Below are 24,669 nucleotides of genomic sequence, written 5' to 3' on the forward strand. Positions count from 1 at the left end.
TGATGAGTGAAAGAACCTTTGATTATGACTACTGTATTATTAGAAGCAATGACTGGTACTATTGACTGGAATTTGAAGCTTAAAATATTGTAAACAGGGCATCCACAACAAACCGTCCCCAAGCCAAGAACTTCGGCGAGTTCGTACCCCATCATAGTAACAAGGTCGAGGGACATAACATTGCATAATTGTACTGATATCACACCACTGCCATTACCTGAGGAGTACAAACAGCTGTCAGAAGGGGTGCCAAGATGCTGAGGCAGGCGCTGACGAGGGTGGTGGTGCGTGACAGGTGTGGGGCGAGGCAGGCGACGAGCAAGACAAGTGTGGCAAGGCTTCACCAAACTGTCCTTCACGACTTCCATGTTGCCCACGAAGGTAAAATGGTCGAGTTTGCGGGTTACTCCATGCCAGTGCAGTATGGCAAGGTGGGGATAGCCACGTCACACAAGCAGGTCAGGAGTGGATGCGGCCTTTTCGACGTATCCCACATGCTGCAGTCAAAAATCCACGGAAAAGATCGCACTAAGTTCATAGAAAAGTTAATAGTAGGTGACATAGAGGGCTTGGAGGTCAATACAGGTACCCTCTCCGTCCTGACCAATGAGAAAGGTGGGATCATCGACGACCTCATCTGTAGCAAGCTCGATAACTGTCTGTATGTGGTGAGCAACGCCGGGTGCCGAGAGAAGGACCTGGTCCATATCCGTGCCCACCTGGCGTCCTTTAAGGCCGCTGGAGGGGACGTCGAGCTGGAAATCATCGACGACCACGGCCTCATTGCTGTCCAGGGACCCACGGCGGCAAAAATATTGGAGGTGAGTTGGTAGGGAGAATGAGAAAAATGATGAGTATGTAAATAAGATGGAGGGAAAGAGAGGGAAGGGGAGACAGAGGACGAGGTGTAGCAGATAGGTGTATGAATGAGGGTGGTGTGAGTTAGAGGAAGGGCAGTCATGACAGAGGGCAGGGTGACACAGAGGCAATTTGTTTTTGGCTACATCTTCTGGGGTTACAGCATCCAGCAATAGATGGGTAGATAGAAGCATAGTGTATTGCAGCTTTACAGATAGAGGCGCATTGTATTACAGCTTTAGATACCGATTGATAGAATTATGGTGTATTGCAGGATTAGATTCAGATAAAGTAAAGTACAGTATATTGCAGCGTTACAGACAGATAGATGAAGTATATATAGTGTAATACAACTTTAGATAGATAGAAGGATAGTGTATTGTAACTTTAGACAGGTACATAGCATAGTGTATTGTTCTTGGCACGTATTGACACTATATTCTTGTTTTTCAGCCGCTTGTGCCCGGTGGTCTGGGTGCGCTGTACTTCATGCACACGTGTGAGGCCAGCGTGGCGGGTGTGCCGTGCAGAGTGACGCGATGTGGATACACTGGCGAGGACGGCGTTGAAATATCCATCCCTAATAATAAGGTATGGGATGGCAGGCAGAAAAGAGGGGCAGGGTGGTGATTAGGGACTTAACACCTGGATTTTATTAAACATCTGGATTTTTTTAACACCTGGATTTTATTTTAACACCTGGATCTTAATACCTGGATTTTACTTAATACCTGAATCTGATTTAACACCTGGATTTTATAAACACCTGGATTTTATTAAACACCTGGATTTTATTAACATCTGGATTTTATTAACACCTGGATCTTATTTAACACCTGGATCTTATTTAACACCTGGATTTTATTCAACACCTGGATTTTATTAACACCTGGATCTTATTAAACACCTGGATTTTATGAACACCTGAAAAGGCTAAGAGAAAATATCCTTGTCAAAAAACTGAATGCTGTAGCTTTGTACAATGACTTGTTGTTTTTTCATCTTGGCCCATGTTTTCATCTTTTTTCAGCTTCTTTTATGTAGCTTAGTAGCAGAAAAATGCAATGCTACAGCTTCTTTCCACTTAGGCTTACATCTGACTAGCATATTGTAGTGTTAATTTATTGTTAGTTTGCTCTCTGGATCCATCTCACCCCATCCTTCAGTGGGAAAAGAGGTCGATAATGATAATGAAGATGACTGATGATGATGATGATGACCTTACCCTTCTTGCCTTCAGATCGTGGAGGTGTGTGAGACTCTGGTTGCTGCAGGTGTAGAACTGGCCGGCCTGGGTGCACGTGACTCCCTGAGGCTGGAGGCGGGGCTATGTTTGTATGGCAACGACATCGACGACACCACCACCCCCATCGAGGCCGGCTTGGCATGGACCATCGGCAAGAGACGGAGACAGACTGCAGACTTCCTGGGAGCTGAGGTGAGGCATTTACATATTTATTTATTTATTATTCCAGGGTTAGTATTTACTCATCATCCATCATCTGGACCTCCTTTCCCACCTTAGGGCAGGGTGAGGAGTAGCAATGTCCAGACAGCCCAAATTTACCCAGTCCATTGGGCCACACTTCCATTCACTCACCATTCAAGCCCCTGGAATCCTGGCTCTATCTGATATTAGTATTTACTACATATGCTTTAAATGTCATGTGATAATTGTCATTACTTGGTTCATGTGCCTATGTTGTGGGTTGTCTCATACTTACCCCTTCAGTATGGTGATTTACATTTTTCATTTTATTCAGTTATTCTTTTTCAGCTGTAGTACTGAAATAATTAACTAAGGCCATATCTAACCTGCTTCCATTTCCAAAAGTCTCTTCACAGCTGAGTAAAATAATCTGGAAGTAGCAGGAATTAAACACTACGTCACGGCATTCTTGGGATTAACACCATAAGTCTGGTTGATGGCTTTTTTTTTTTTTATTTGTTTATTTTTGCTGCTACCAGGTAATTATGTTCAGTTTAAGAAAGATGTAATATTGAAGGGGTTTTATAAGCTGAATCCAACCACACAAGCTCAGGAAGTCTCTCCTAAGTTAAATGACAATGGTTAGATGGAAAGAATAAAATGAAAGAAACATGTGCCCATAAGCTGAATTCAACCACACTAGTTCAGTAAGTCTCCTAAGCTGAATGAAATGGTTAGATGAAAAAAAAAAAATGTGCCCAGCCTCAAAGAGCTAACCTGCCTCTGCCTCCCCACACAGGTGATTCTACGGCAGCTGAAAGAGAAGCCCAAGAGGCGGCGCGTGGGTCTGACCTCCAGCGGGCCGCCCCCTCGCTCCCACTGTGCTGTGAAGGACATGGATGGCAACACTGTGGGGGAGGTGAGGGGAATTAGGCTTGAAGGAGATAAGCAGAGGAGGAGAAGGGAGGAAGGAGAAAGCGTAGGAGGAGGAAGAAGAGGAGGGAGGGAGGGGAAAGGGTAGTTGGAGGAGGAAGGGGAAAGAGTAGTTGGAGGAGGAAGAGGAGTGAGAAAAGGGAAAGGGTAGTTGGAGGAGGAAGAGGAGAAAGGGAGTAAAGGATAGAAGAAGGAGGAAGAGGAGGGAGGAAGGGGAAAGGATAGTTGGAGGAGGAAGGAAGGGGAAAGGATAGGAGATGGAGGAAGAGGAGGGAGGAAGGAGAAAGGACAGGAGGAAGATGAAAAAGGGTGATAATGACAAGGTGGAATTAGGACAGACAGAGAGAGTAAGAGAGGGAGGAAAAAGGACGAAGAGGGACAGGATGACGAGGGGAAGGGTAGGAGGTGGTGAAGGACAAGCCCAAGAGGCAGCAAGTGGGTGTGACTTCCAGTGGGCTGCTGTGTCACTCCCACGCTGGAAAGAATACAAGTGGCAACATTTTGGGGGAGATAAGGAAGTTTAGGCTATAAGGAAATAAGATCAGTATATTAAAATGGATGTTTAGGCTCAAAGGAAATAAGATCAATATATGAAAAAGTCAGACAGGGATGGGTTCCAAATATCACAGCTATTTTGATACCCTCCATAAAAGGTAAAACAGTTGACAACCACGATAATGATGTGGCAATCCAGAGATGGAGTGAGAGAAAGGCACACACAGTAAAGAAAGTCATTTGATGAGATTTGGAAATACATTGGAATTGGATGGAACAGGCTAACAGCAAGTAGGTCAGAGTGGAAAGGGATGAGAGAGGCCTTGTCCTGTAGAGGGCAGACTCAAATTGTTGGTGATGATGATGTTGGTGATGGAGCGCTGTAACCTGGGTGAACTCAGATTATTTACATGGAGAGTAAATTACAGTACTTTGGACTTGATAGCCATACAGTACAAAAGAAAAGCCATCTTATAACAAGGACTTAATGTTTAAGTTATAGTGGTGATGGATGATTATTTTTAGATGTTGGTTATGATGATGATAATTCACCTTTTGTCTCAACCAGGTGACCAGTGGGTGTCCATCCCCATCACTGGGTGTAAATGTGGCAATGGCGTACGTACCAGCCCCTCTGGCCACCGCGGGCACACAGTTGCAGGTGGAGGTACGCAAGAAAGCCATCCCCACCACTGTCACAAAGATGCCGTTCGTAAAGTGCAACTACTACACCAAGAAATAGAGGGGAAGGATGTATGGGGGGGAGTAGGGTGCAATGTGAGAGTCTTTACCATTTCACTGTTGTCTTTTATAATATATTGCGTACCTTTTTATGCCCTTTTCTTCCCATTGGTTCCCCAGTAAGTTAAAGATGTCTTCCTACTTCTGCAAATGATACTGTATATAATTAGCATCAAAATTCATGTAATTGTAATGGTGCCAGTGTGTTATGAGCACTGGTGAATTTCATTACAACTGGCGCTTCTAAGAAAATGACTAGATGATGAAGATGATGATGATGATGATGATGATGATGATGAGGAGGAGGATGACGACGACGACGACTACAATGACTGGTGGTGGAGGTGATGGAGGTGGTTATTACTGGTGGTGGAGGTGATGGTGGTGGTTATTTATTATTTTTAAGCCAAGTTACTAGTTCCATCAGTTTACAACACCATATGTATGACAAAATATGGTATTTGTAAAAACACCACCAACACATAACAAGAACTTATCGTGTGTTACCTTCAGACAGTTTCACTTAGGTCCATATTATCACTGGGTATGGAGGCTCCTTAACACCCCTTCTGTAGCTATTTATTTCTGGATATGGCAAGTTAATATCCATTTGTATGTTAGGTCACAGTTTTTTGACAGGTGGGAGTAGACCAGGTATAGTAGATGGTATGAAGTATATATTAATGTAGAAAAAAAAAAAAAAATATGAGGGGGGGGAAGTTGCTTGGATTAGTTTTAGGTAGACTGATATAGCAAACTCCTTCACTGTGAAAACACTTTCCCAAACAATAAAATCATCTGGTTGGAGAGAGAGAGAGAAAAAAAAAAAAGTTGACATGCTAAAATTAGGGCTTTAATTACTTTGTGCCAAAATTTAGGTATTACTTAAGCTTAACAAATCTGTACTATAGTACCAGAGAGAGAGAAAATAAAGGGGGGGGGGGGATGAGGGTGAGAAGTGTTGTAGATGAATTATTGTGTTTACATTTACCTGTTATTTGTTATTGTTATGGTCTTTCTTGTTATTGGCTCTGGTTTTTAGGTTATGTGTTGTTTTGTTATTGGCTGTGAGTATGTGGGTGGTGAAGACAGGGGTGGTGGACTGTGGCTGGGCAGTGCGAGGGTTAAAGACACAGTACACGGTAAAACATCAACCTTTTACTGTACTATCACTTTGAGGTGTAAATGCTAAAATGCCTTGGGTCTGTGGTTTTTAAAAGTTCGTATTACTGTACTCGTGCACTGTGAATACTTTTGGCAGTGTTGATGTTTGGTATATGGTGGTGAAGGCAGTGGATTGGGTATATATTAACTTGGTCCCACATTCAATAAATATGCAATGTATCCGTATGCTGTCATTTTATACATACATTTTTTGAAGTATAGTCGGACCTCAGTATATGTAGATATTGATTGCCATAATTACACCCACGAAACACACTACACTTCGATCTTAGCCTAAAGGTCGAAAAGCAATAAACCAGTGAGACAGTGAACGGTATTGCAGTCTTTGGAACCCAGTAGACTTCTCAGAATATTGGGCAAGGGTTTGTAATTGTGTGACTAAAATGTGAACTGTAATCACTGTCTGCATTTGTACATATCATAACCCACACCTTTGTATTGTAATTAATATTCCCTCTAACAGTACCCTCAGGCCCTTCAAAACAGTTATTAAGTTTTTCTTTTTCTTTTTTTTTGTAATTGTGTGACTAAAATGTGAATAATAATCACTGTCTGCATTTGTACATACCATAACAACCCACAGCTTTGTACTAAAAATAATATTACCGCTAGCAATACCCTCAGATCCTTCAGTCTAGTTATAAGGTTTTTTCATTTTATTCTTCCTATCTCCACATGATTTTATTCAGCTTTGGAGACCACACTGGGTAAGTCAGATATTTTAAGGCTTTCATTCACTAAAGGTTTACACAAAGCTAAATAAAGTCATCTGTAGGCAGCTAAAATAATTCAATAAAACACACTACCAAACAAAGGGGTCAATCTGTACCTTAAGTTATCCGTTTCAGTTGGTGGGTAAAGCCTGTGCTGAAGACTCCCTTGTAGCTGGTGTTGTGTTATATCAGTGCAGGAACCTATATTACCCATTGTACAGTACTCCCATTCATAACTGGGTACTGTACAAAAGCTGAAATTATTATGAAACTGATTTATGTGTCAAGCAAAAATATACTGTCATGAAAATGTAGGAAAATAAATTATGTTTGTAGCAGTAAGATGGTAGGTCATGAGCCCACCTGCATTACAATGCAGGCTAACAACACTGAATTAACCCTGGGACTGGTACGAACTTCTAGCAACACACAGGATATCTGGCACTACCCAACGTGTTGCAGGTGCACCTCAGTCTGCTGGTGTGGGTGTGATAGTGGGAATAGGAAATAAATAAATGATGCAGGATAGACATTGGTAAAACTGTTGACTAAGCCATCCCCATAACACTTGATCAACTGTCTGGCATGAGTTGAAAGAGGCGCATTATATACAGTTTAGACCACATTACTTATTTACAATCCTGGTGCCAGTGAAAGGGTTAAATGAGTACAAGTAACATTTTATATCAGGCTGTGTGTATAACTTTGTACTATCCTTACTAACCCAAGCTAACAGTTTTCAAACAGGGTTACCTAACTGGAGAATAAGCTGTATATCTTGTGTGTATATAACAGAATAAACTAACTTGATTTTGACTTCATTTGAAAGTGAATATATAAAAAAATACAGGTGATACAACAAGACATTTAACAGTTTAATAAAAGCTAACAGTTTTTCATGTAGTGCTAACAGTCAAATGGTAAACACTGCATCAACAAGTTTTTAGGAATTTATACACTGCCACACAAACTATGGTGCTAAGTTTATAGTCAAGAAATTTGTACTGTGTATATATATAAAGTAACTATCTGTATGTCTTTTGGTGGTGCACTGTTTTCTGTCTATCTGTGTCTAATGTAACAAAGATTTGCATAAATTTATATAAATTCACAAGCTGACTTTTATAATGCATTTCCTGTACATACAAATCCATCTCAAAGGTAAAAATAAAAACTGGAATTAAAAAAATGTTTCTTATTACAAAAGGTCATTTATATGTAGAAAATATTTTATGCTCGTAAAGCCTCACATTCAAAACACACACACATTCACCCTACAACCTTGAAAACCCGAGACTGGAAAACTCTGCCACATTGACTGTACAGTAGTTAGGTAGATCTATCATTCATCTACCATCCAGCACTGTATAATTTCAACATTTAGCATGAGGTCATTATTTTTCTTTTATTATTACCAGATGATTTTAACCAGCTTAATAACAACACATACAGTACAAGCTTTACAAGGAAGGTTGTACAGTATGTAATATTCAGTTTGACTTTTTTTTTTTTTTTTTTTAATTTCCTTTGTTTTTCCTTCCTCCATTCATTGTCTTAAAAAAAAAAAAAAAAGGGGGAAGGGGGCTCATCTTGGCTGAATGAATCATCTGGTAATGGCAATGATAAAATACCGGCAGGTCCCGTAACATCAACGTCTGTTATACGAGAAACTAGTGATGCAAGAATGGCCGATACTAATCCAAATTTGTTGATGAAAGCAAGGCTAATTAACCCAACCCTATTTTTCCCATGAGCTATGTACCCTCGATAAAAAAAATACCGGCACCCTTTCAGTGTGAGACATTGTGATGCACGAACTGTGATTTACGGGATATGACACAGTTATGTCACTCTGTATCCTTCATATGTGTTGTTATCTTGTATTTTACAGATATACACCTAGATTCGTCACAGTAACATTGTACTACACGGCCACTCAACCATTTTTGTGAATTAAACAGACATGCCAACACTACTGGCTGAACCAGAGACAAAGCATTTCACATCTTATCCGACCCCAGGGTGCCAACACTTTCTTTTTATTGAGGGTACTCCGTTATACAAGCTTTTTCACTCCGTTATACATGTTTCCACTCTCTGAGCAGTCTTCCATCAACACATCCCTCTTGGATAAGGGGACCTGCCTTTACAGAAAACATCATTGGGTTTAAGAAGCTAATGTTTGTAAATCAGTTTCAGTCACGTAGGTAAATCATAACAAGAAACAGACATTACACAAAATCTCTCTAAAATATATATATATATATATATATATATATATGACTTGTCAAACCTTCAAACATGTGATATGTCACCAAGAAACAGATATTACTTATTAAAGAAAAAATAAAAATAAAAAATAAATATGATGGGACAGTTTCAAACAAGTGATATGCTACCAAGAAACAGATATTACTCAAAATGTCTAAAATAAAGACATTCATACACAAATTTAACACATGACTGGGACACATGAGGGAGGGGGGAGTGAGTTGGGGGGGAGGGGAGTCAAATGGTGGGTGACAGAGCAACTTGGAGGCGTTTTGTCTGCGGCCACCCCCTGCGGGATTAGGGTGTCGGGCTATAGATAGATTGACAGATAGACTTGGGCCAGCTTCAACCCTCAGCATTACTGTACTGAGATGATGACAGGAAAATCACTGTTTACATACTGATAAGCCTGAACACTGAAGGCTTTTACATATCTAGTTATCTTTCTCCTCACCTCATCCTTAACATGAGAAACAAGGTCTGGATGATGATGATGATGATAATGGTGACAATGAGGAGGAGGAGGATGGGGATGATGATTAATGATGATGATAATGATGACAATAATGATGATGATGATATGATGATGATGATGATGATGACGATGACAATGATGATGATGACGATGACAATGATGATGATGATGATGAATTACCTTAGTTACAACAAAGATGATATTTTAGCTGCTAAATGATACTGTATTGTAGGTATTTTGATGATAAAAAAAAAAACTTCCCAAATCTGAAGATATTGGATGGTTGTTACATCCCTGGTACTCTTTTAATTAACAAACCCAAAGATTACAGCAATACAGCCATCAGAATAAACTCAAAAGCATAAAAAAATAATAATAATAATAAAAAAAACATCCTGGCCTGTCTCCCATTTAAGCTGAGGTGAGGAAGGGTTCAGAACAAAATAAATAAATAAATAAATAAACTAAAAACATATGTAAGTAATAAATAAATAAATAAATAATACATATATACGAGGTGGAATAAATAAATAAATAAAATAAATACATAAATAAGAGGTGGAATAAATACATAAGTAAATAAATTAGGCCACATGCAGTGTATCCAGCCTTCCTTGCATAATACACTTTAATTTAAACAGCAAAATAAGTGACAACACGGCATGGGCAGTTTATCCAGCTTCCTTGCATACTACACTCTTAAACAGCAAAATGAACTACTATACAGCACAGGCAGTTTATCTAGCCTCCTTGCACACTACACACTTAATTTAAACAGCAAAATAAATGACAACACAGCATGGGCAGTTTATTCAGCTTCCTTGCATACTACACCCTTAATTTACACAGGAAAGTAGCTACCACACAGTACTGGCAGTGTATCTATCCCTCCTTGTACACTACACCCTTAATTTATACAGCAAAATGAACTACTACACAGCACAGGCAGTGTATCCAGCCTTCCAGCACATTACACCCTTAAACAGCAAAATAATCAACTACACAGGGCCATTTATCCAGCCTTCCTTGCACACTACACCCTTAATCTAAACAGCAAAATAATCAATCACACACCAAAGGCAGCGTATCCATCCTTCCTTGCACATTACACCCTTAAACAGCAAAACAATCAACTACACAGCACACACAGCTAAGGTATACCTTAAGGCAGTGGCAACATAAATTACAAACTGCAAAAAATTATGTCAGTTTAAGCACACGCCATTAAACCTGCAAGTCAACGTAAATTACAAAATGCAGAGAAATATGAGGCGCTCCGAGCCAGAGGGACAACCGTGCATTTTGCTTATTTGCTTTGACATCTAATTACCAAACTGTAATATACTTTAAACATGTCCTGTCAGGGGGGAAGACGGAGGGGGAGGCCGAGGATGATATGAAGGGATGGGGTGGAGAGATATATGAGAGAGAGGGGTGTGAGTTGGGAGCAGGGCAGTGAAATGGCGGGGAACAGGGCGACGTGGAGGCGATTAGTTTGTGGCCACCCCGAACGGGATTGAGGCGTCTGACAATAGACAGATAGATAGATGTTTACCACCATTTTAACTGTCTTGGCTAGCACTTTCAAGCTAAACAATAAAATTAATATAAGTATAATTTTACCACTGTATAATTAGCCATTTCAAAGTTTAACAAATAATTACCGAAAATAAGCACAATGCACAGTCGTCCCTCTGGCTCGGAGCACCACATATAACATTACTTTGGTTAGTACTGTCGACTAGCTACACATCTTGCATTACGAAAACACAGAAGCGAAGGGGAGAGATCTGGGGACTGAAAATACAAGGAAATCACTGCAAAATAAAACATCAATTGTAATTAGGTTCTGGGGATTGGAAAATGGGGAAAAAAATCAGTCATATAAAAAATGGATTGAAATTATGTTCTGGGGACTGGAAAAAAAATATATATATATAAAAAAAATAAATAAACTATGGATGAAATTAGATTCTGGGGATTGCAAAATGGGGAAAAAAAATCATTGTAAAATAAACTATGGATTTAATTTAGGTTCTGGGGATTGCAAAATGGGGAAAAAACAGTCAATTAAAACATGGATTGAATTTAGGTTGAAAGATATTTACAAAGTGGGGGGGAAATAGTGGAAAAAAAATCTAAACAAAATGAAATATAACTTTAAAAACACAAACTGAATTTGAATCAAAAATATTTAAATCTGATTCAAAAATATTCACAAACGGAAAAAATTATAAACAAAATGAAATGCACCATAAACCACTGAGAGAATTTAGGTTCACAAATATTTACAATGTGAAAAAACACTAAAACACAAAGGAAATGAGAATGAATGTTAATTAAAAGTAAGAGCAACACTAAAATAAAATGACGAAACTACCTGATAATGTGAGAGAGAGAGACAGAGAGAGAGAGAGAAAGAAACAGCACAGACATTCTCCATTATAAGTCTGTGACATGTTTCAAAATATTCCAAATTTTTCCGAACAATTCATCGTGTAATTTGAGATAACCACCAGATCAGCTTTGTAATGGAACTTTAAGGCCGCTTTCACACAAGGCCACCAGTGGCTGCCATTGGTGGCCCAGTGTGAAGGGGCCCGCAACTAGTGTAGCCGTATGAAAGCTCTGATTTGAAAAAATGCTTTACAGCGAGTGGCAGCAATCGCTGGTAACGGACACTAGTTGCGAAGGCAAGCCACCGCTGGGAGCTGGTTGCCGGCCTCGTATGAAAGGCTTCATTGAAAACCATGGGAGGCAACTAACTGAGGTCACCTGTGGCCTCGTGTGAAAGCAGCCTAAAAGATATATGTTCTGAAATTATGGCAGACAGCCCCTTCAGACCCATGAGGTATTATAAGTGTTTTTATTTTCATGCTACTGTATTTCCAGGCAAATCGATTCAGCTAAGGAGAGGAGCTTGGAAGTGATGGGGGGTTAGGGAAGGCTGTAAAGAACCCCTCAAATATGAAAAGTCTCTCCAATGCTAAATATCTCCTGAAGATTACAAGAATACGATCAAATAAACATCACATTGAAGGGGTTAGCAGTAATAAATAAATAAATAAATAAATAACAATAAAATAAAAGTACTAAATACATAAATAAAAATAAAATAAAATAACTAAATAACTACATAAATAAAAATGAAATAAGTACTTAATAACTACATAAATAAATGAAAATAAAGATAAATAAACATCAAACTGGGTGACACAATAAAGACCTGGTGAAAATGTAAACAAACAAAACACAGCAACACAATCAGCAGGAGTGTTTGGTTCATCCGATTTCTAAACACCATTACATCAGTACACCACTAGTTTCCTTGTGAGTCAAAGATATGTTAATAAATTCCGCTAGTACAATATAAAAACAGGCACCTGAAATAAATACACAAAGGATAGACTTCCCAGGCATACCACATATCACTCAATCACCACCTTCACTCACTATCAACTTACAACAGTGTCTTGTGTTCACTATGGCTTAAAATTAGGTACAAAAATGCATGGCAGTCATATAACTTTCAAAGTGGGCTTAATTGCATCATTTCATGTCGCTTATAAAGGCTCCACGCATCGGCCTTGATCACCTAATGGCGGCTCTCCATGCTGCTTGATCTCTGGCAGTGTGCCGAGCTGCCATTGTTTACCTGACTTATGACAAAAATGAGAGAGAGAATGAGCTGTGCCTAATACTAATAAATTTTACTTCCTTGTCACACACTTGTCAAGGAATTACACTTATCTTACTGGCACATACAGTCAGTGATTTACCCCATCATTCAATCCTCTCTACTTTGCTTTCTCTCTTCCTTCTAGTTAGGTATCTCTTGCCTGATATCCTGTGAAGGGTGACTCTGATATAAGGTGAATAGCAACTGTCAATCCCACATACCTCCTGAGCTCAGTGGGTTAATATGGATGTACGGTAGATGCAAAGATAGCACATGACAATATAGTACCATCATCATCATCACTCTGACATTTTGACTTTTTTCCCCACTTATGGCTGACAATAACAGAAATAAATGGGTAAGGAAGATGTGCAGCGACTGTGCATAATTAACAAACAATATATTACCATCATCATCATCATCATCACTCTACCCTTTTGACTTTTTTCTCCCACTTATGGCTGGCAACACAGAAATAAATGGGAACAGATGTGCAGCGACTGTGGATAATTAACAAACAAACGGACATTAACCAAATTAACATACACAAGTCTGTCCAATCCAATGGCCCATGCTTCCATTCATTCATCATTCAAGCCCCTGGAATCCTGGCTGAATCTGATATGCCAAAAACATTTAATACATTCTGTAGCTTCACATAAACATATCCACCCTGCCCTAGAGTGAGAAAGGAGGTCTGGATGATGATGGTGATGATGACAATGATGATGATGATGATGATGATGAATATGCACAAGGATATTAACCACCCATACCTTAAACAAGAACATAAACTCAAATACCGTACAAGAATTCACAGCATCAACTGGCAGTACCAAAAATGACAACAAATCATCACAATCCTGCCTATTTCTTCCCCTATAAATTTTCCCCCTCTCATAAATAACACATGTATCTTTCTACAAAAAACACAGAAAAAAAATATTACATACACTTTTATAGCCAAATTATTTTCACACATCCATGGTAAAAAATAAGATGAACATTAATGCCTTCCTGACTTTTCATCTTTAATACACTACTGACATCTCTCTATCTCCACACCACACTGCAGAAAAATACATATGTACAATTCTATGTGCAAATTATTTTTATCCATTCAAAATTGGACAAATTTTGAATACGTCCTCCCTGACATTTAATCCTGAATATTTGAATCACTCAGTCCATTCAGTAGTCATCATCATCATCATCATCACTTTCATCATCATCATCATCATCATCATCAGTACAAGCATGCCTTTTACATTATATCCTACCAACAGATGATTTTACTCACTACCCCCTGTTCACTTTGACTTGGCCTAAAATTACCATCTCTCTGTCTTTAATGCTAAGCAGTAGGAAGGGAGAGGAAGGGGAGACCGAGGATGAGGTGGGGGGATGGAGTTGAGTGGTATATGAGGGAGGGGGGAGTGAGCTGAGGGGAGGGCAGTCAAATTGTGGGTGACAGAGCGACTTGGAGGCGTTTTGTCTGCAGCCACCGTTTGCAGGATTAAGGTGTCGGGCTATAGATAGATAGATAGACAGATAGATAGTAGGATAAGCCTGACACTAAGACAGGTAGGAGAACCATTATTACACATGAGTAAATAAACCACATATAAAACCAGGCATCATGGCAGTGAACCTTGGACATTCAGATCCTTCAAAAAAAAAAAAAACTATTTGAATACTGTACCTCACACAAATCCACACACTGCAGATAAAAACATACAGTATAAATATTCATCAATCACCATCAGTCACACAAGCCTTTACATTCCACCAGTCACAGGAGATTTGTATATAAACTTCAATTACACAATGCTATTCGTCAATCACCATCAATCACACAAGCCTTTACACTCAGCCAGTCACAGGAGATTTCCATATAAACTCCTAATTACACCATGTTATTCAGCTTCGGGGAGACCTTCAGAATAAAGAGGTAAAACTTTCCACTATATCCACACAACTCAACATCACCTCACAGCACTCCACATCCTGAAGTTTGTTTAAGTACTATAATCGGTCTTGAGAGAAGTGTTGTGAGATTTGGCTGCCACACCAGACAATAATGGATGGAGAATGAGAGACTGATGAGGAGAGTGTATTTGAGTGAGGTGGAAAGGGAGAGAGGGAGGGGGAGGCTAAGGATGAGATGGAGGGATGGAGTGGAGAGGCATATGAGAGACGGGGGTGTGAGCTGGGAGCAGGGCAGTGAAATGGCGGGGGACAAGGCGACATGGAGGTGATTAGTTTGTGGCCACCCCTTACGGGATTAAGGCGTCTGGCAATAGATAGATAGATAGACAGACCACACAATAAAACAGTAGCGTCACCAGGTCTTCAATAACGAGGGGAGCCAAGCCTATTCTGAAGGGACCAGTGTGCATGTGCAAAAAATATTAAATAACCTGAAATTCAAAGTGTGAGGGCTGAATACGAAAACTTTCATTTAAATACGATAATTATTCTACCTACCAGCACTACCACCATCCACTTTACTACCACCATCCACTTTACTACCATTATCTACTTTACTACCATCATCCACTTTACTACCATTATCCACTTTACTACCATCATCCACTTTACTACCATCATCCACTTTACTACCATCATCCACTTTACTAACATCATCCACTTTACTACCATCATCCACTTTACTAACATCATCCACTTTACTACCACCATCCACTTTACTACCACCATCCACTTTACTACCACCATCCACTTTATTACCATCATCCACTTTACTACCATCATCCACTTTACTAACATCCACTTTATTACCATCATCCACTTTAATACCATTATCCACTTTACTACTACCATCCACTTTATTACCATCATCCACTTTACTACCATCATCCACTTTATTATCATCATCCGCATTACTACCATGCAACCCAGTCTACCGCCACTCTAACTCACCAGTGCGCAGCACAGGCAATCCCGAGACAGCACTGAGAAACAGGCACTTTTGGACGAATTCTTAATACTTGTGTGTGTTTGTGTGTGTGTGCTGTGGGGGGGGAGGTGTACCCAAGCCTCTTATTTCAACGTCACTGTCAAAAAGCTGTGAGGATTAGGGCTGGTACTCTTACTGGATCAGGAGGCTCCCTTAACACCTCTTCCTAACCAGTTTATTTAGCTACAGGCAGGACTGGTTAATATCCTTTTGTACGTTACTTCTGCAGAGTATGACGATATTAGAATGAATTAAATAACACAGAATGAGGAGTCCAAGGATGAGATGGAGGGATGGAGTGGAAAGGTAAATGAGGGAGGGGGGAGTGAGTTGGGGGGAGGGCAGTCAAATGATGGGTGGCAGAGCAACTTGGAGGTGTTTTGTCTGTGGCCACCCTTTGTGGGATTAGGGTGTCAGGCTATAGATAGATAGACAGAAGGTGCAAAAGTTCACTGACACTTCTCTGCAGGCTCTGAGTGGAAGGTGTTACATGAGCTGCTTTTATGACAGGAAAAATAAATAAATAAAAAAAGACCATGAAAAAGCAGGACATTCAATCATTTACAGAGGAATGAGATACACAGAAGAAAGGACGTAATGGTGGAGGGTGACTGTCGGTTAAGTTTTGCTCACAGCTGTATGATAAAAATAAATCACACAGGAAGAGGTTTAAGGGAGCCTCCTTGAAGAGAATACAAACCATGATCTCATTAACCCCACCTTCAGACATCCATTACTCCACCACATCAATGTCCTGACTCAAGCGATGTCACTCTTTATACAGCACATCAATCGTGTCATCATATTACTCTCCCACGTTTGCTCACAGCTGTACGATAAAAATAAATCACTCAGGAAGAGGTTTTAGGGAGCCTCCTTGAAGAGAATACGAACCATGACAACCAGCACATCAATCTTTTCTGACTTAAGCGATGTCACTTTATACAGCACATCAATCTTTTCATCGTATTACTCTCCGATGTTCAGTGACACCATTACCAATTCAGCTACTTTAAAAATATACACACATTTCATTATTTAACTCTCAGATGTCAGTGTCAATGATCTCACTCCTAATATGTCCACTTTTCCAGCCCTCCAGTGTCCTAATTTTAATGGTGTCCCTCCAGGTATGTCCATTTCTCCATCACTTCACTGTCTGAATCTTTAACAATACCATTACCAAATCAGTTTTTAAATTATGCATCCTTTTTTATCATTTATTTTCTCTTAATTTCAGCAACACCACTCTTACTATCTTTTTTTTTTTTTTTTTTTTTTCCCAGACATTCAACCATCCCAACTTTAACAATGGCACTTATAGTATGTTTGTTTGTCTGTCACTTAGATGTCCTAATTTCAGTAGTGTCACCCTTAACATGTCCATTCATAATATCTCATGTCCTCCTTTCACCAACATCACTCCTAATATGTCCACTTTTCCACCACTCAACATGTCCTAATTTCACCAACATCACTCCTAATATGTCCATTTTTCCACCAATCAGCATGTCCTAATTTCAACATCACTCCTACAATGTCCATTCCTTCATCACCTTGCTCCCCTACCTTCATTGACACCATTCCCAGCTCAACATGTCCTGATTTCCACATCACTCCTAATATGTCCAATTTCCCATCACTCAGCATGTCCCAATTTCCACATCACTCCTAAAATGTCCGTCCCTTTATCACCTCACTCCCCTATCTTCAGCGCCACCCTTCCCAGTTCGGGTTTTTGGCAGGCATCACTAGGTTGGGGTGTATGTGGGTGACCCCTGGTACGCCCCCTGTCTGTACTGCGCCGCTCCGTACACCGGCTCGTTGGTGACGCTCCACAGCACCGGCCGCCGCGGGGAGGGTGACCTGCCAGGCGACGGTGTGGTGGGGGAGGTGGGTGACCCTGAGACTCCTGAGACTGGAGGGAGAAGAGTTGTATTTAAGAACAGTAGAGTAATATTCCACAAACTGGGAAAGAAAAAAATCAAAACATTAAAAACGATGAATTGCAATACCCCAACAACTGCGGGTGTAAAGCAGAGAATCATATTACAGGTATTACTGACACATGCAAGCATGTTGGAGCCTTTAAAAACGAAACGAAACGAAACAAAACGAAACTGACAAAACTATTACCATATTATTAATATAAGAATATTATCAGGAAGTTTCTGAAGCCTATTACCCTTACCAAAGTGTCCATATCATTTATAAAGGCTCCAACACGCCTGCATGCATTGACCTTGATCACTTAACCTGTACCGTGCAGGGGGGGGGGGAACTACCTCTCTACACCAGCTGATTTTGGACTTCTTTTCCCCTGGTTTTTCATTCATTCATTCATTGCCAGATGCCATGTATCCCAAATGGGGTGGTCAAGGGCTTAGAGTTAATTGTTTTACAGGGAGGGGCACTAATCCTCCATCAACCCCACTTGACACGTAGGGATGCCAACAGCATCTGGTGTTCCCAGGCGGTCACCCATCCAAGTACTAACCAGACCCAACGTTGCTTAACTTCGCTGATCGGATGGGAAGCGGTGTACTCAACGTGGTATTGCAAAACGAAACGCCATGTATCCCAAACGGGGTGGCCAAGGGCTTCGAGTTAATTGTTTTACAGGGAGGGGCACTAATCTTCCACCAACCCCACCAATATAAGATCCCTGGCACTAAGAAAAGTACTCACCAAAGCCAGAAAGCTGGTTGAAAAGAGTTGGGTTGGTGCCACTTGATCGCTGAAATCTTCAAGGTACAGTACATAGACTATCACACGGTCTTCACCCCCCGCCAGCTGACTGTGTTTGTGGGTGTGGCTCAACGTAACAGATATATACAGTAATACCTCAAAATACGATACCCCTAGATGCGATACCCTGCCTAATGATGGGTGATTACAGCGTTAAACTGGGATATGCCTGCATTTATGATGAATGAAAACTGCTGAGGATGCATACATCAGATCACTGGACACTTCAATGTTGCAGGATGTACATCAATGGTGCTGGCGTTTTAGATGGGGATGTGTATTTACATCGCTAGCATGGTAGGGGTCAATGGCAGCTTTCCACACTGCCCAATCTCTGGAACATCCCTATTCAGTCCCTTATCCCTGGGGTTACACTCTAAGAGCTCATTCCTGGGGTAATGGGTCAAAGCCTGGCAACATGTATGGGTGGGTGTACTACCTTGGTAGTAGTAGTACAAGTAGTTGTTGTTCCCTATACAGTCTGGCTGAACAGCTCCGAGTCCCTAAGGAAGGCCATGGCCGAGACCGGGCTTTCCCACAGAGCTCTCAAGGAGTGTATGTTGTGTTTTTGGCATAGGTGATTGTGTGCAATGCTGTCTTCCATAATGTGCTTAATAGTATTGGGTGCTATGTTACAATCTGGACAGGCATCAGTGACGGACTGCCTTGGTTCCCCCTTGATATGAAAACCTGACGTATTGAAAACCCGATATCCTCTCAGTGAACCTGACAACTTACCCGATGAGAATGGCGTGAGAGGTGGTGGTGGCGCAGGTGAACTGGCAAATACTCCCGTCTGCCGCGTCTGTCTGTAGCCCGGCCCTAGCAGTGCGTGGTAGCCTGGGGGGGGAGGGAGTGGTGAGTGATGGAGGGAGAGGGAGTGGTGAGTGATGGGGGACGAGGGAGTGGCAAGTGATGGGGGGAGGGAGTGGTAAGTGATGGGGGAAGAGGGAGTGGTGAGTGATAGGGGAAGAGGGAGTGGTGAGTGACGAGGGGAAGGGGGAAGGGAGAGGGGGAGTAGGGAGTGATGGGGGGATGGGGGAACAGGAGTGGGGGAGGGAGTGGTGAGTGATGGGGGGGAGGGGGGGAAAGGGAGAGGGGATGCAGGGAGGTGGGACAAGCAAAAGGAGAGCATAAAAAGAAGAAATGAGTAGCAGGATGAAAGAGGAAAAGAAGGGGAGGGATAAGAGGAATGGAAAAAGGGAGGAAGGGGGAAGGGGAGGGAGGATGAGGGGGAGGGAGGAAGAGGAAGGAGAGGGAAAGGGATGCAAAGAAAGAGCGGGGAGGGGAGGTGAAAGGGAAGAGGGGGAGGGAGGGAGAACAAGATGAGAAGAGAGTAGAGGGGAGGGGAGGGATGGGAAGGGGAAAGGTAGGAGAGTGGGAGTGCAAAGATGAGAGAAATTTATGAATGTTACTAAAACAATTAACACTGTATAGAATGCACTTTCACATAAAGCACACACACACACACACACACACACACACACACACACACACACACAAAGGCCACAAAATTCTCCTCCACACCACACTGACTCCCAAACCACACACAGACTCCCAAAGCACACACACTGCCACACCACACTCCCAAACCACACACACCTCCAAACTTCCTCCCAAGCCACATACCTATAACAATGCAGGCGATGGTGAGGGTGATGCAGGAGATGTACAGAATGATGCGGTCATAGTGTGTTACCAGACTCACCACCGCTGCCACAAGGCCCGGATCCCCCCTCACCACACAACCCTCGCCCTCCTCCACTGTCACGTTGATCTGTGGGAAGGTAGGCAAGGATTAAGTAGGTCACATTCTCAATGGGTAAAAGACACTCCCTAGCACCTTTTCCTTAGTGATTTATTTCTGGATATGAACCACAACAACAACGGTGACAAAATTTCTTCACAATAGCCTAATTCATCTCGCACAGACCAACACGCATGACTGAAAATTACTCTTGTGGAATGAGGTAATAGATCAATTTTAGCTGGTGGTGTGTGGGTGAAAGGGATACATAAGAATGATTATATTTAAAGAGTTACAGCATTGAAAGTGATACAAAAGGCTGAATATATTTAATGAGTTACAGCATTGAAAGTGATACAAAAGGCTGAATATATTTAATGAGTTACAGCACTGAAAGTGATACAAAAGACTGAATATATTTAAAGAGTTACAGCATCATGTTTCCTGTAATTTCATCAGTCAGTCAGCATCAAGAAAGGTGGGATATTTTCAACAGTGAACTTCAGATGGAGGGTGAAAGACTGACAAAGAGAGTGTATGTGAGTGAGGTGGAGGAGGAAAGAGGGAGGGGGAGGCCGAGAATGAGATGGAGAGATGGGGTGGAGAGGTATATGAGAGAGGGGGGTGTGAGTTGGGAGCAGGGGAGTGAAATGGCGGGGGACAGGGCGGCTTGGAGGCGATTTGTTTGTGGCCACCCCAAACGGGATTGAGGCGTCTGGCAATAGATAGACAGAACTTCAGATGTGGAGTAACAAGCATGGATGAAAGTCCAAACCACTGAAACGTACCTAGTGTGTGATGATGATGGTATGTGTGAGGGATGAGGGTGAGGGGTCTAGGGAAGGAACATAGGGCGAGAGACTGACTTGGAGAGTGCATAGAAGGGACAAGATAGGGAGGGGATCAGTGAAGGATGAGGGGAAGGAGTCTGAGGCAGTCAAAGGAAGAAAGAATGGAGAGTAAGAGACTGACCTGAGGAGTAAGCAGAGTGGATGGGACAAAACATGGGTCATAAAAGATGTCTAGGGAAGGAACATAGGGGGAGAGACTGACTTGTAGAGTACATAGAAGGGACAGGATAGGGAAGAGATGAGTGAAGGATGAGTGAAGGAGTCTGGGGGAGTCTATGCAAGAAAGAATGGAGTAAGAGACTGACCTGAGAAGTAGAGTGGACAGGACAAAAAATAATGAGTTAGATGTAGAGTAAGGAAGCATGAAAGCAACTCCAGCCCAGCACCACCCACCTGCAGAAGACTATCCCTAGTGAGTGCTGACTTGATGGTGAGTGTGAGGGGTGATGGCAGGGGGTCTGGGGCGGTCCATGCAGCCTCCCGCCCCACCACAGTCACCGTCCGTGTGTCCTCGTACGTCACCGCACCCAGCGTCACCTCAACACCTCCTACTCCTCCACCTGACGGCACCTGCAGCACGAGAAACATAATTAACTCCTTTACTTATATTAAATTAACTTCATAAGAAAAATGGTGGACTGCATGAAAAAGGGTCTTGAATTTGGCTCACTTATTTATTTTTCCTATTTGGAGGGAACATTTTTGCTGCTTTTCAGCCTTTGGTGCCTTCTATCTTGGATCTTTAGAAAATAAATAAATGAAGGAGGTGTGTGAGAGGGGGGACAGAATTATGTACACCTGAGGGAAATCACATTCCTCTGAAGTTGCCTGTACTGGTATCTGAAAACAATGGTACTAGAGGAATGAGTGTTAATTTTATGGAGCAAACACAAATTGTACTGCAATAAATAAACACAAATTGTACTGCAATAAATAAACACAAATTGTACTGCAATAAATAAACACAAATTGTACTGTGATAAATAAACACAAATTGTACTGCAATAAATAAACACAAATTGTACTGCAATAAATAAACACAAATTGTACTGCAATAAATAAACACAAATTGTACTGTGATAAATAAACACAAATTGTACTGCAATAAATAAACACAAATTGTACTGTGATAAATAAACACAAATTGTACTGCGATAAATAAACACAAATTGTACTGCGATAAATAAACACAAATTGTACTGCGATAAATAAACACAAATTGTACTGCGATAAATAAACACAAATTGTACTGTAATAAATATAAAGATAATAATAAACCACATTTACATACAGGTGCATAGGTGTGCAATACCTGTAGTGCGGCCAGGACCTGTGGGATGCCCCTGACCATTACATCCACTGAGGGCTGGTCCACGGTGAGGGTGACCTGCGTGACCTCCAGCACAGGGGCCGGCAGGAAGGTGACCCCTGCCCTGGTGCTCACCCCCTCCCCCACCCCGCCCACTGCAGCCTCGACCTCCATCTCCGGCGTCCATGTTGCCAGCTGTGATCGGGGCCCACCAATGCTCCTCACGCGACACCCATACCCTGAGAGCAGTGAACAAGAGCGGTGAACATTTGCAGTGAACAAGAGCACTGAACATGAGCAGTGAACAAGAGCGGTGAACATTTGCAGTGAACAAGAGCGGTGAATATTTGCAGTGAACAAGAGCACTGAACATGAGCAGTGAACATGAGTGGTGAACAAGAGTAAAGAACAAGAGTAAAGAACAACAGCAGTGAACAAGAGTAGTGAAAATGAGCAGTGAACAAGAGCAGTGAACATGAGCAGTGAACAAGAGCAGTGAACAAGAGCAGTGAACAAAAGCAGTGAACAAGACTAAAGAACAACAGCAGTGAACAAGAGTGATGAACATGAGCAGTGAACAAGAGTAAAGAACAAGAGCAGTGAACATGAACAATGAACATTTGCAGTGAACAAGAGCAGTGAACAGGAGTGGTGAACATGAACAGTGAACAAGAGCGATGAACATGAGCAGTGAACATGAGCGATGAACATGAGCAGTGAACAAAAGCGGTGAACAACAGCAGTGAACATGAGCAGTGAACAAGAGTGGTGAACAACAGCAGTGAACAATACAGTAATAGCCATTTCCCCTTAACATGGTTCTCATTTGTTTTGCATTTTTTTTCACATTGCTCAAAGGCAGAAAACAACAATGCTGTGGCTCTACATCTTTTCCCTAACACTTCTTCATGACTAGCACCATATTCTAGTGTTAATGTATGAATTCTATGGCCCTACATCCTTTCCCTAACACTTCTTCGTGACTAGCATCTAGTCTAGGGTGGCTTTAGGAGTGGCAGAGGATGTAAGGACCAATAGACGCAGGGCAGCATATTGCAATCTTTATAAATGATACGATACGATTGTGCAAATTTGGGCTGTCTGGACACTGCTACTCCTCACCCTGTCCTAAGGTGGGAAAGGAGGTCTGGATGATGATGATGATGATGATGATACACTATGAGACGGACAGTGGACAAAGCTTGTGAAGAGGACTGTAAGGAATCTATGGTATTTATGGATCAAGGAAAAATGTAAATATAAGAGTACATACGTGGTTCTGAAAAGGCCTTCACCTTTTACCGGAGGGAGGAACACAACAATGATGACGATGATGATAATGAGGGAGGAACACAACAATGATGATGATGATAATGATAATGAGGGAGGAACACAACAATGATGATGATGATGATAATGAGGGAGGAACACAACAATGATGATGATGGTGATAATGAGGGAGGAACACAACAATGATGATGATGATGATAATGAGGGAGGAACACAACAATGATGATGATGATGATGATAATGAGGAAGGAACACAACAATGATGATAATGATAATGATAATGAGGGAGGAACACAACAATGATGATAATGATAATGATAATGAGGGAGGAACACAACAATGATGATAATAATAATGAGGGAGGAACACAACAATGATGATAATGATAATGATAATGAGGGAGGAACACAACAATGATGATAATGATAATGAGGGAGGAACACAACAATGATGATAATGATAATGATAATGATAATGAGGGAGGAACACAACAATGATGATAATGATAATGAGGGAGGAACACAACAATGATGATGATGATGATGATGATGATAGTGAGGGAGGAACACAACAATGATGATAATGATAATGATAATGAGGGAGGAACACAACAATGATGATAATAATAATGAGGGAGGAACACAACAATGATGATAATGATAATGATAATGAGGGAGGAACACAACAATGATGATAATGATAATGAGGGAGGAACACAACAATGATGATAATGATAATGATAATGAGGGAGGAACACAACAATGATGATAATGATAATGAGGGAGGAACACAACAATGATGATGATGATGATGATGATGATAGTGAGGGAGGAACACAACAATGATGATAATAATAATGAGGGAGGAACACAGCAATGATGATGATGATGATGATGATATGAGATGAGATGAGATGAGATGAGATGAGATGATGATGATGATGAGATGAGATGATGATGATGATGATG

At 41.3% G+C, this 24,669-nt stretch overlaps 2 protein-coding genes and 1 pseudogene across 2 annotated transcripts in view; 1 reads left to right on the forward strand and 2 right to left on the reverse strand.

Annotated features, from left to right (window-relative positions):
* The first annotated feature begins 233 nt into the window (after positions 1 to 233).
* LOC145395664 (aminomethyltransferase, mitochondrial) lies at positions 234 to 4,471 on the forward strand. The gene is made up of 5 exons (XM_080269232.1): positions 234 to 821; positions 1,312 to 1,449; positions 2,099 to 2,296; positions 3,087 to 3,206; positions 4,284 to 4,471. The coding sequence occupies exons 1-5, from the start codon at positions 255 to 257 to the stop codon at positions 4,455 to 4,457; spliced, it is 1,197 nt and encodes a 398-aa protein (XP_080125358.1). The 5' UTR covers positions 234 to 254; the 3' UTR covers positions 4,458 to 4,471.
* Positions 4,472 to 17,507: 13,036 nt separating this feature from the next.
* The window catches only part of Gp210 (nucleoporin 210), a 44,391-nt gene continuing 37,229 nt past the window's right edge, over positions 17,508 to 24,669 (reverse strand). The window contains exons 32-36 of the mRNA XM_080269982.1: positions 22,415 to 22,650; positions 21,496 to 21,672; positions 20,134 to 20,281; positions 19,254 to 19,344; positions 17,508 to 17,649 (exon numbers count right to left, since the gene is read on the reverse strand). Of these exons, the coding sequence (XP_080126108.1) occupies positions 17,508 to 17,649; positions 19,254 to 19,344; positions 20,134 to 20,281; positions 21,496 to 21,672; positions 22,415 to 22,650 (794 nt within the window). The remainder of the gene's footprint in view (positions 17,650 to 19,253; positions 19,345 to 20,133; positions 20,282 to 21,495; positions 21,673 to 22,414; positions 22,651 to 24,669) is intronic.
* On the reverse strand, positions 18,205 to 18,323 carry LOC145396967 (5S ribosomal RNA; annotated as a pseudogene).

Source organism: Coenobita brevimanus, chromosome 4, assembly GCF_032717465.1.
Source record: "Coenobita brevimanus isolate Jiangsu-jjx chromosome 4, ASM3271746v2, whole genome shotgun sequence".
Classification (NCBI taxonomy): domain Eukaryota; kingdom Metazoa; phylum Arthropoda; class Malacostraca; order Decapoda; family Coenobitidae; genus Coenobita; species Coenobita brevimanus.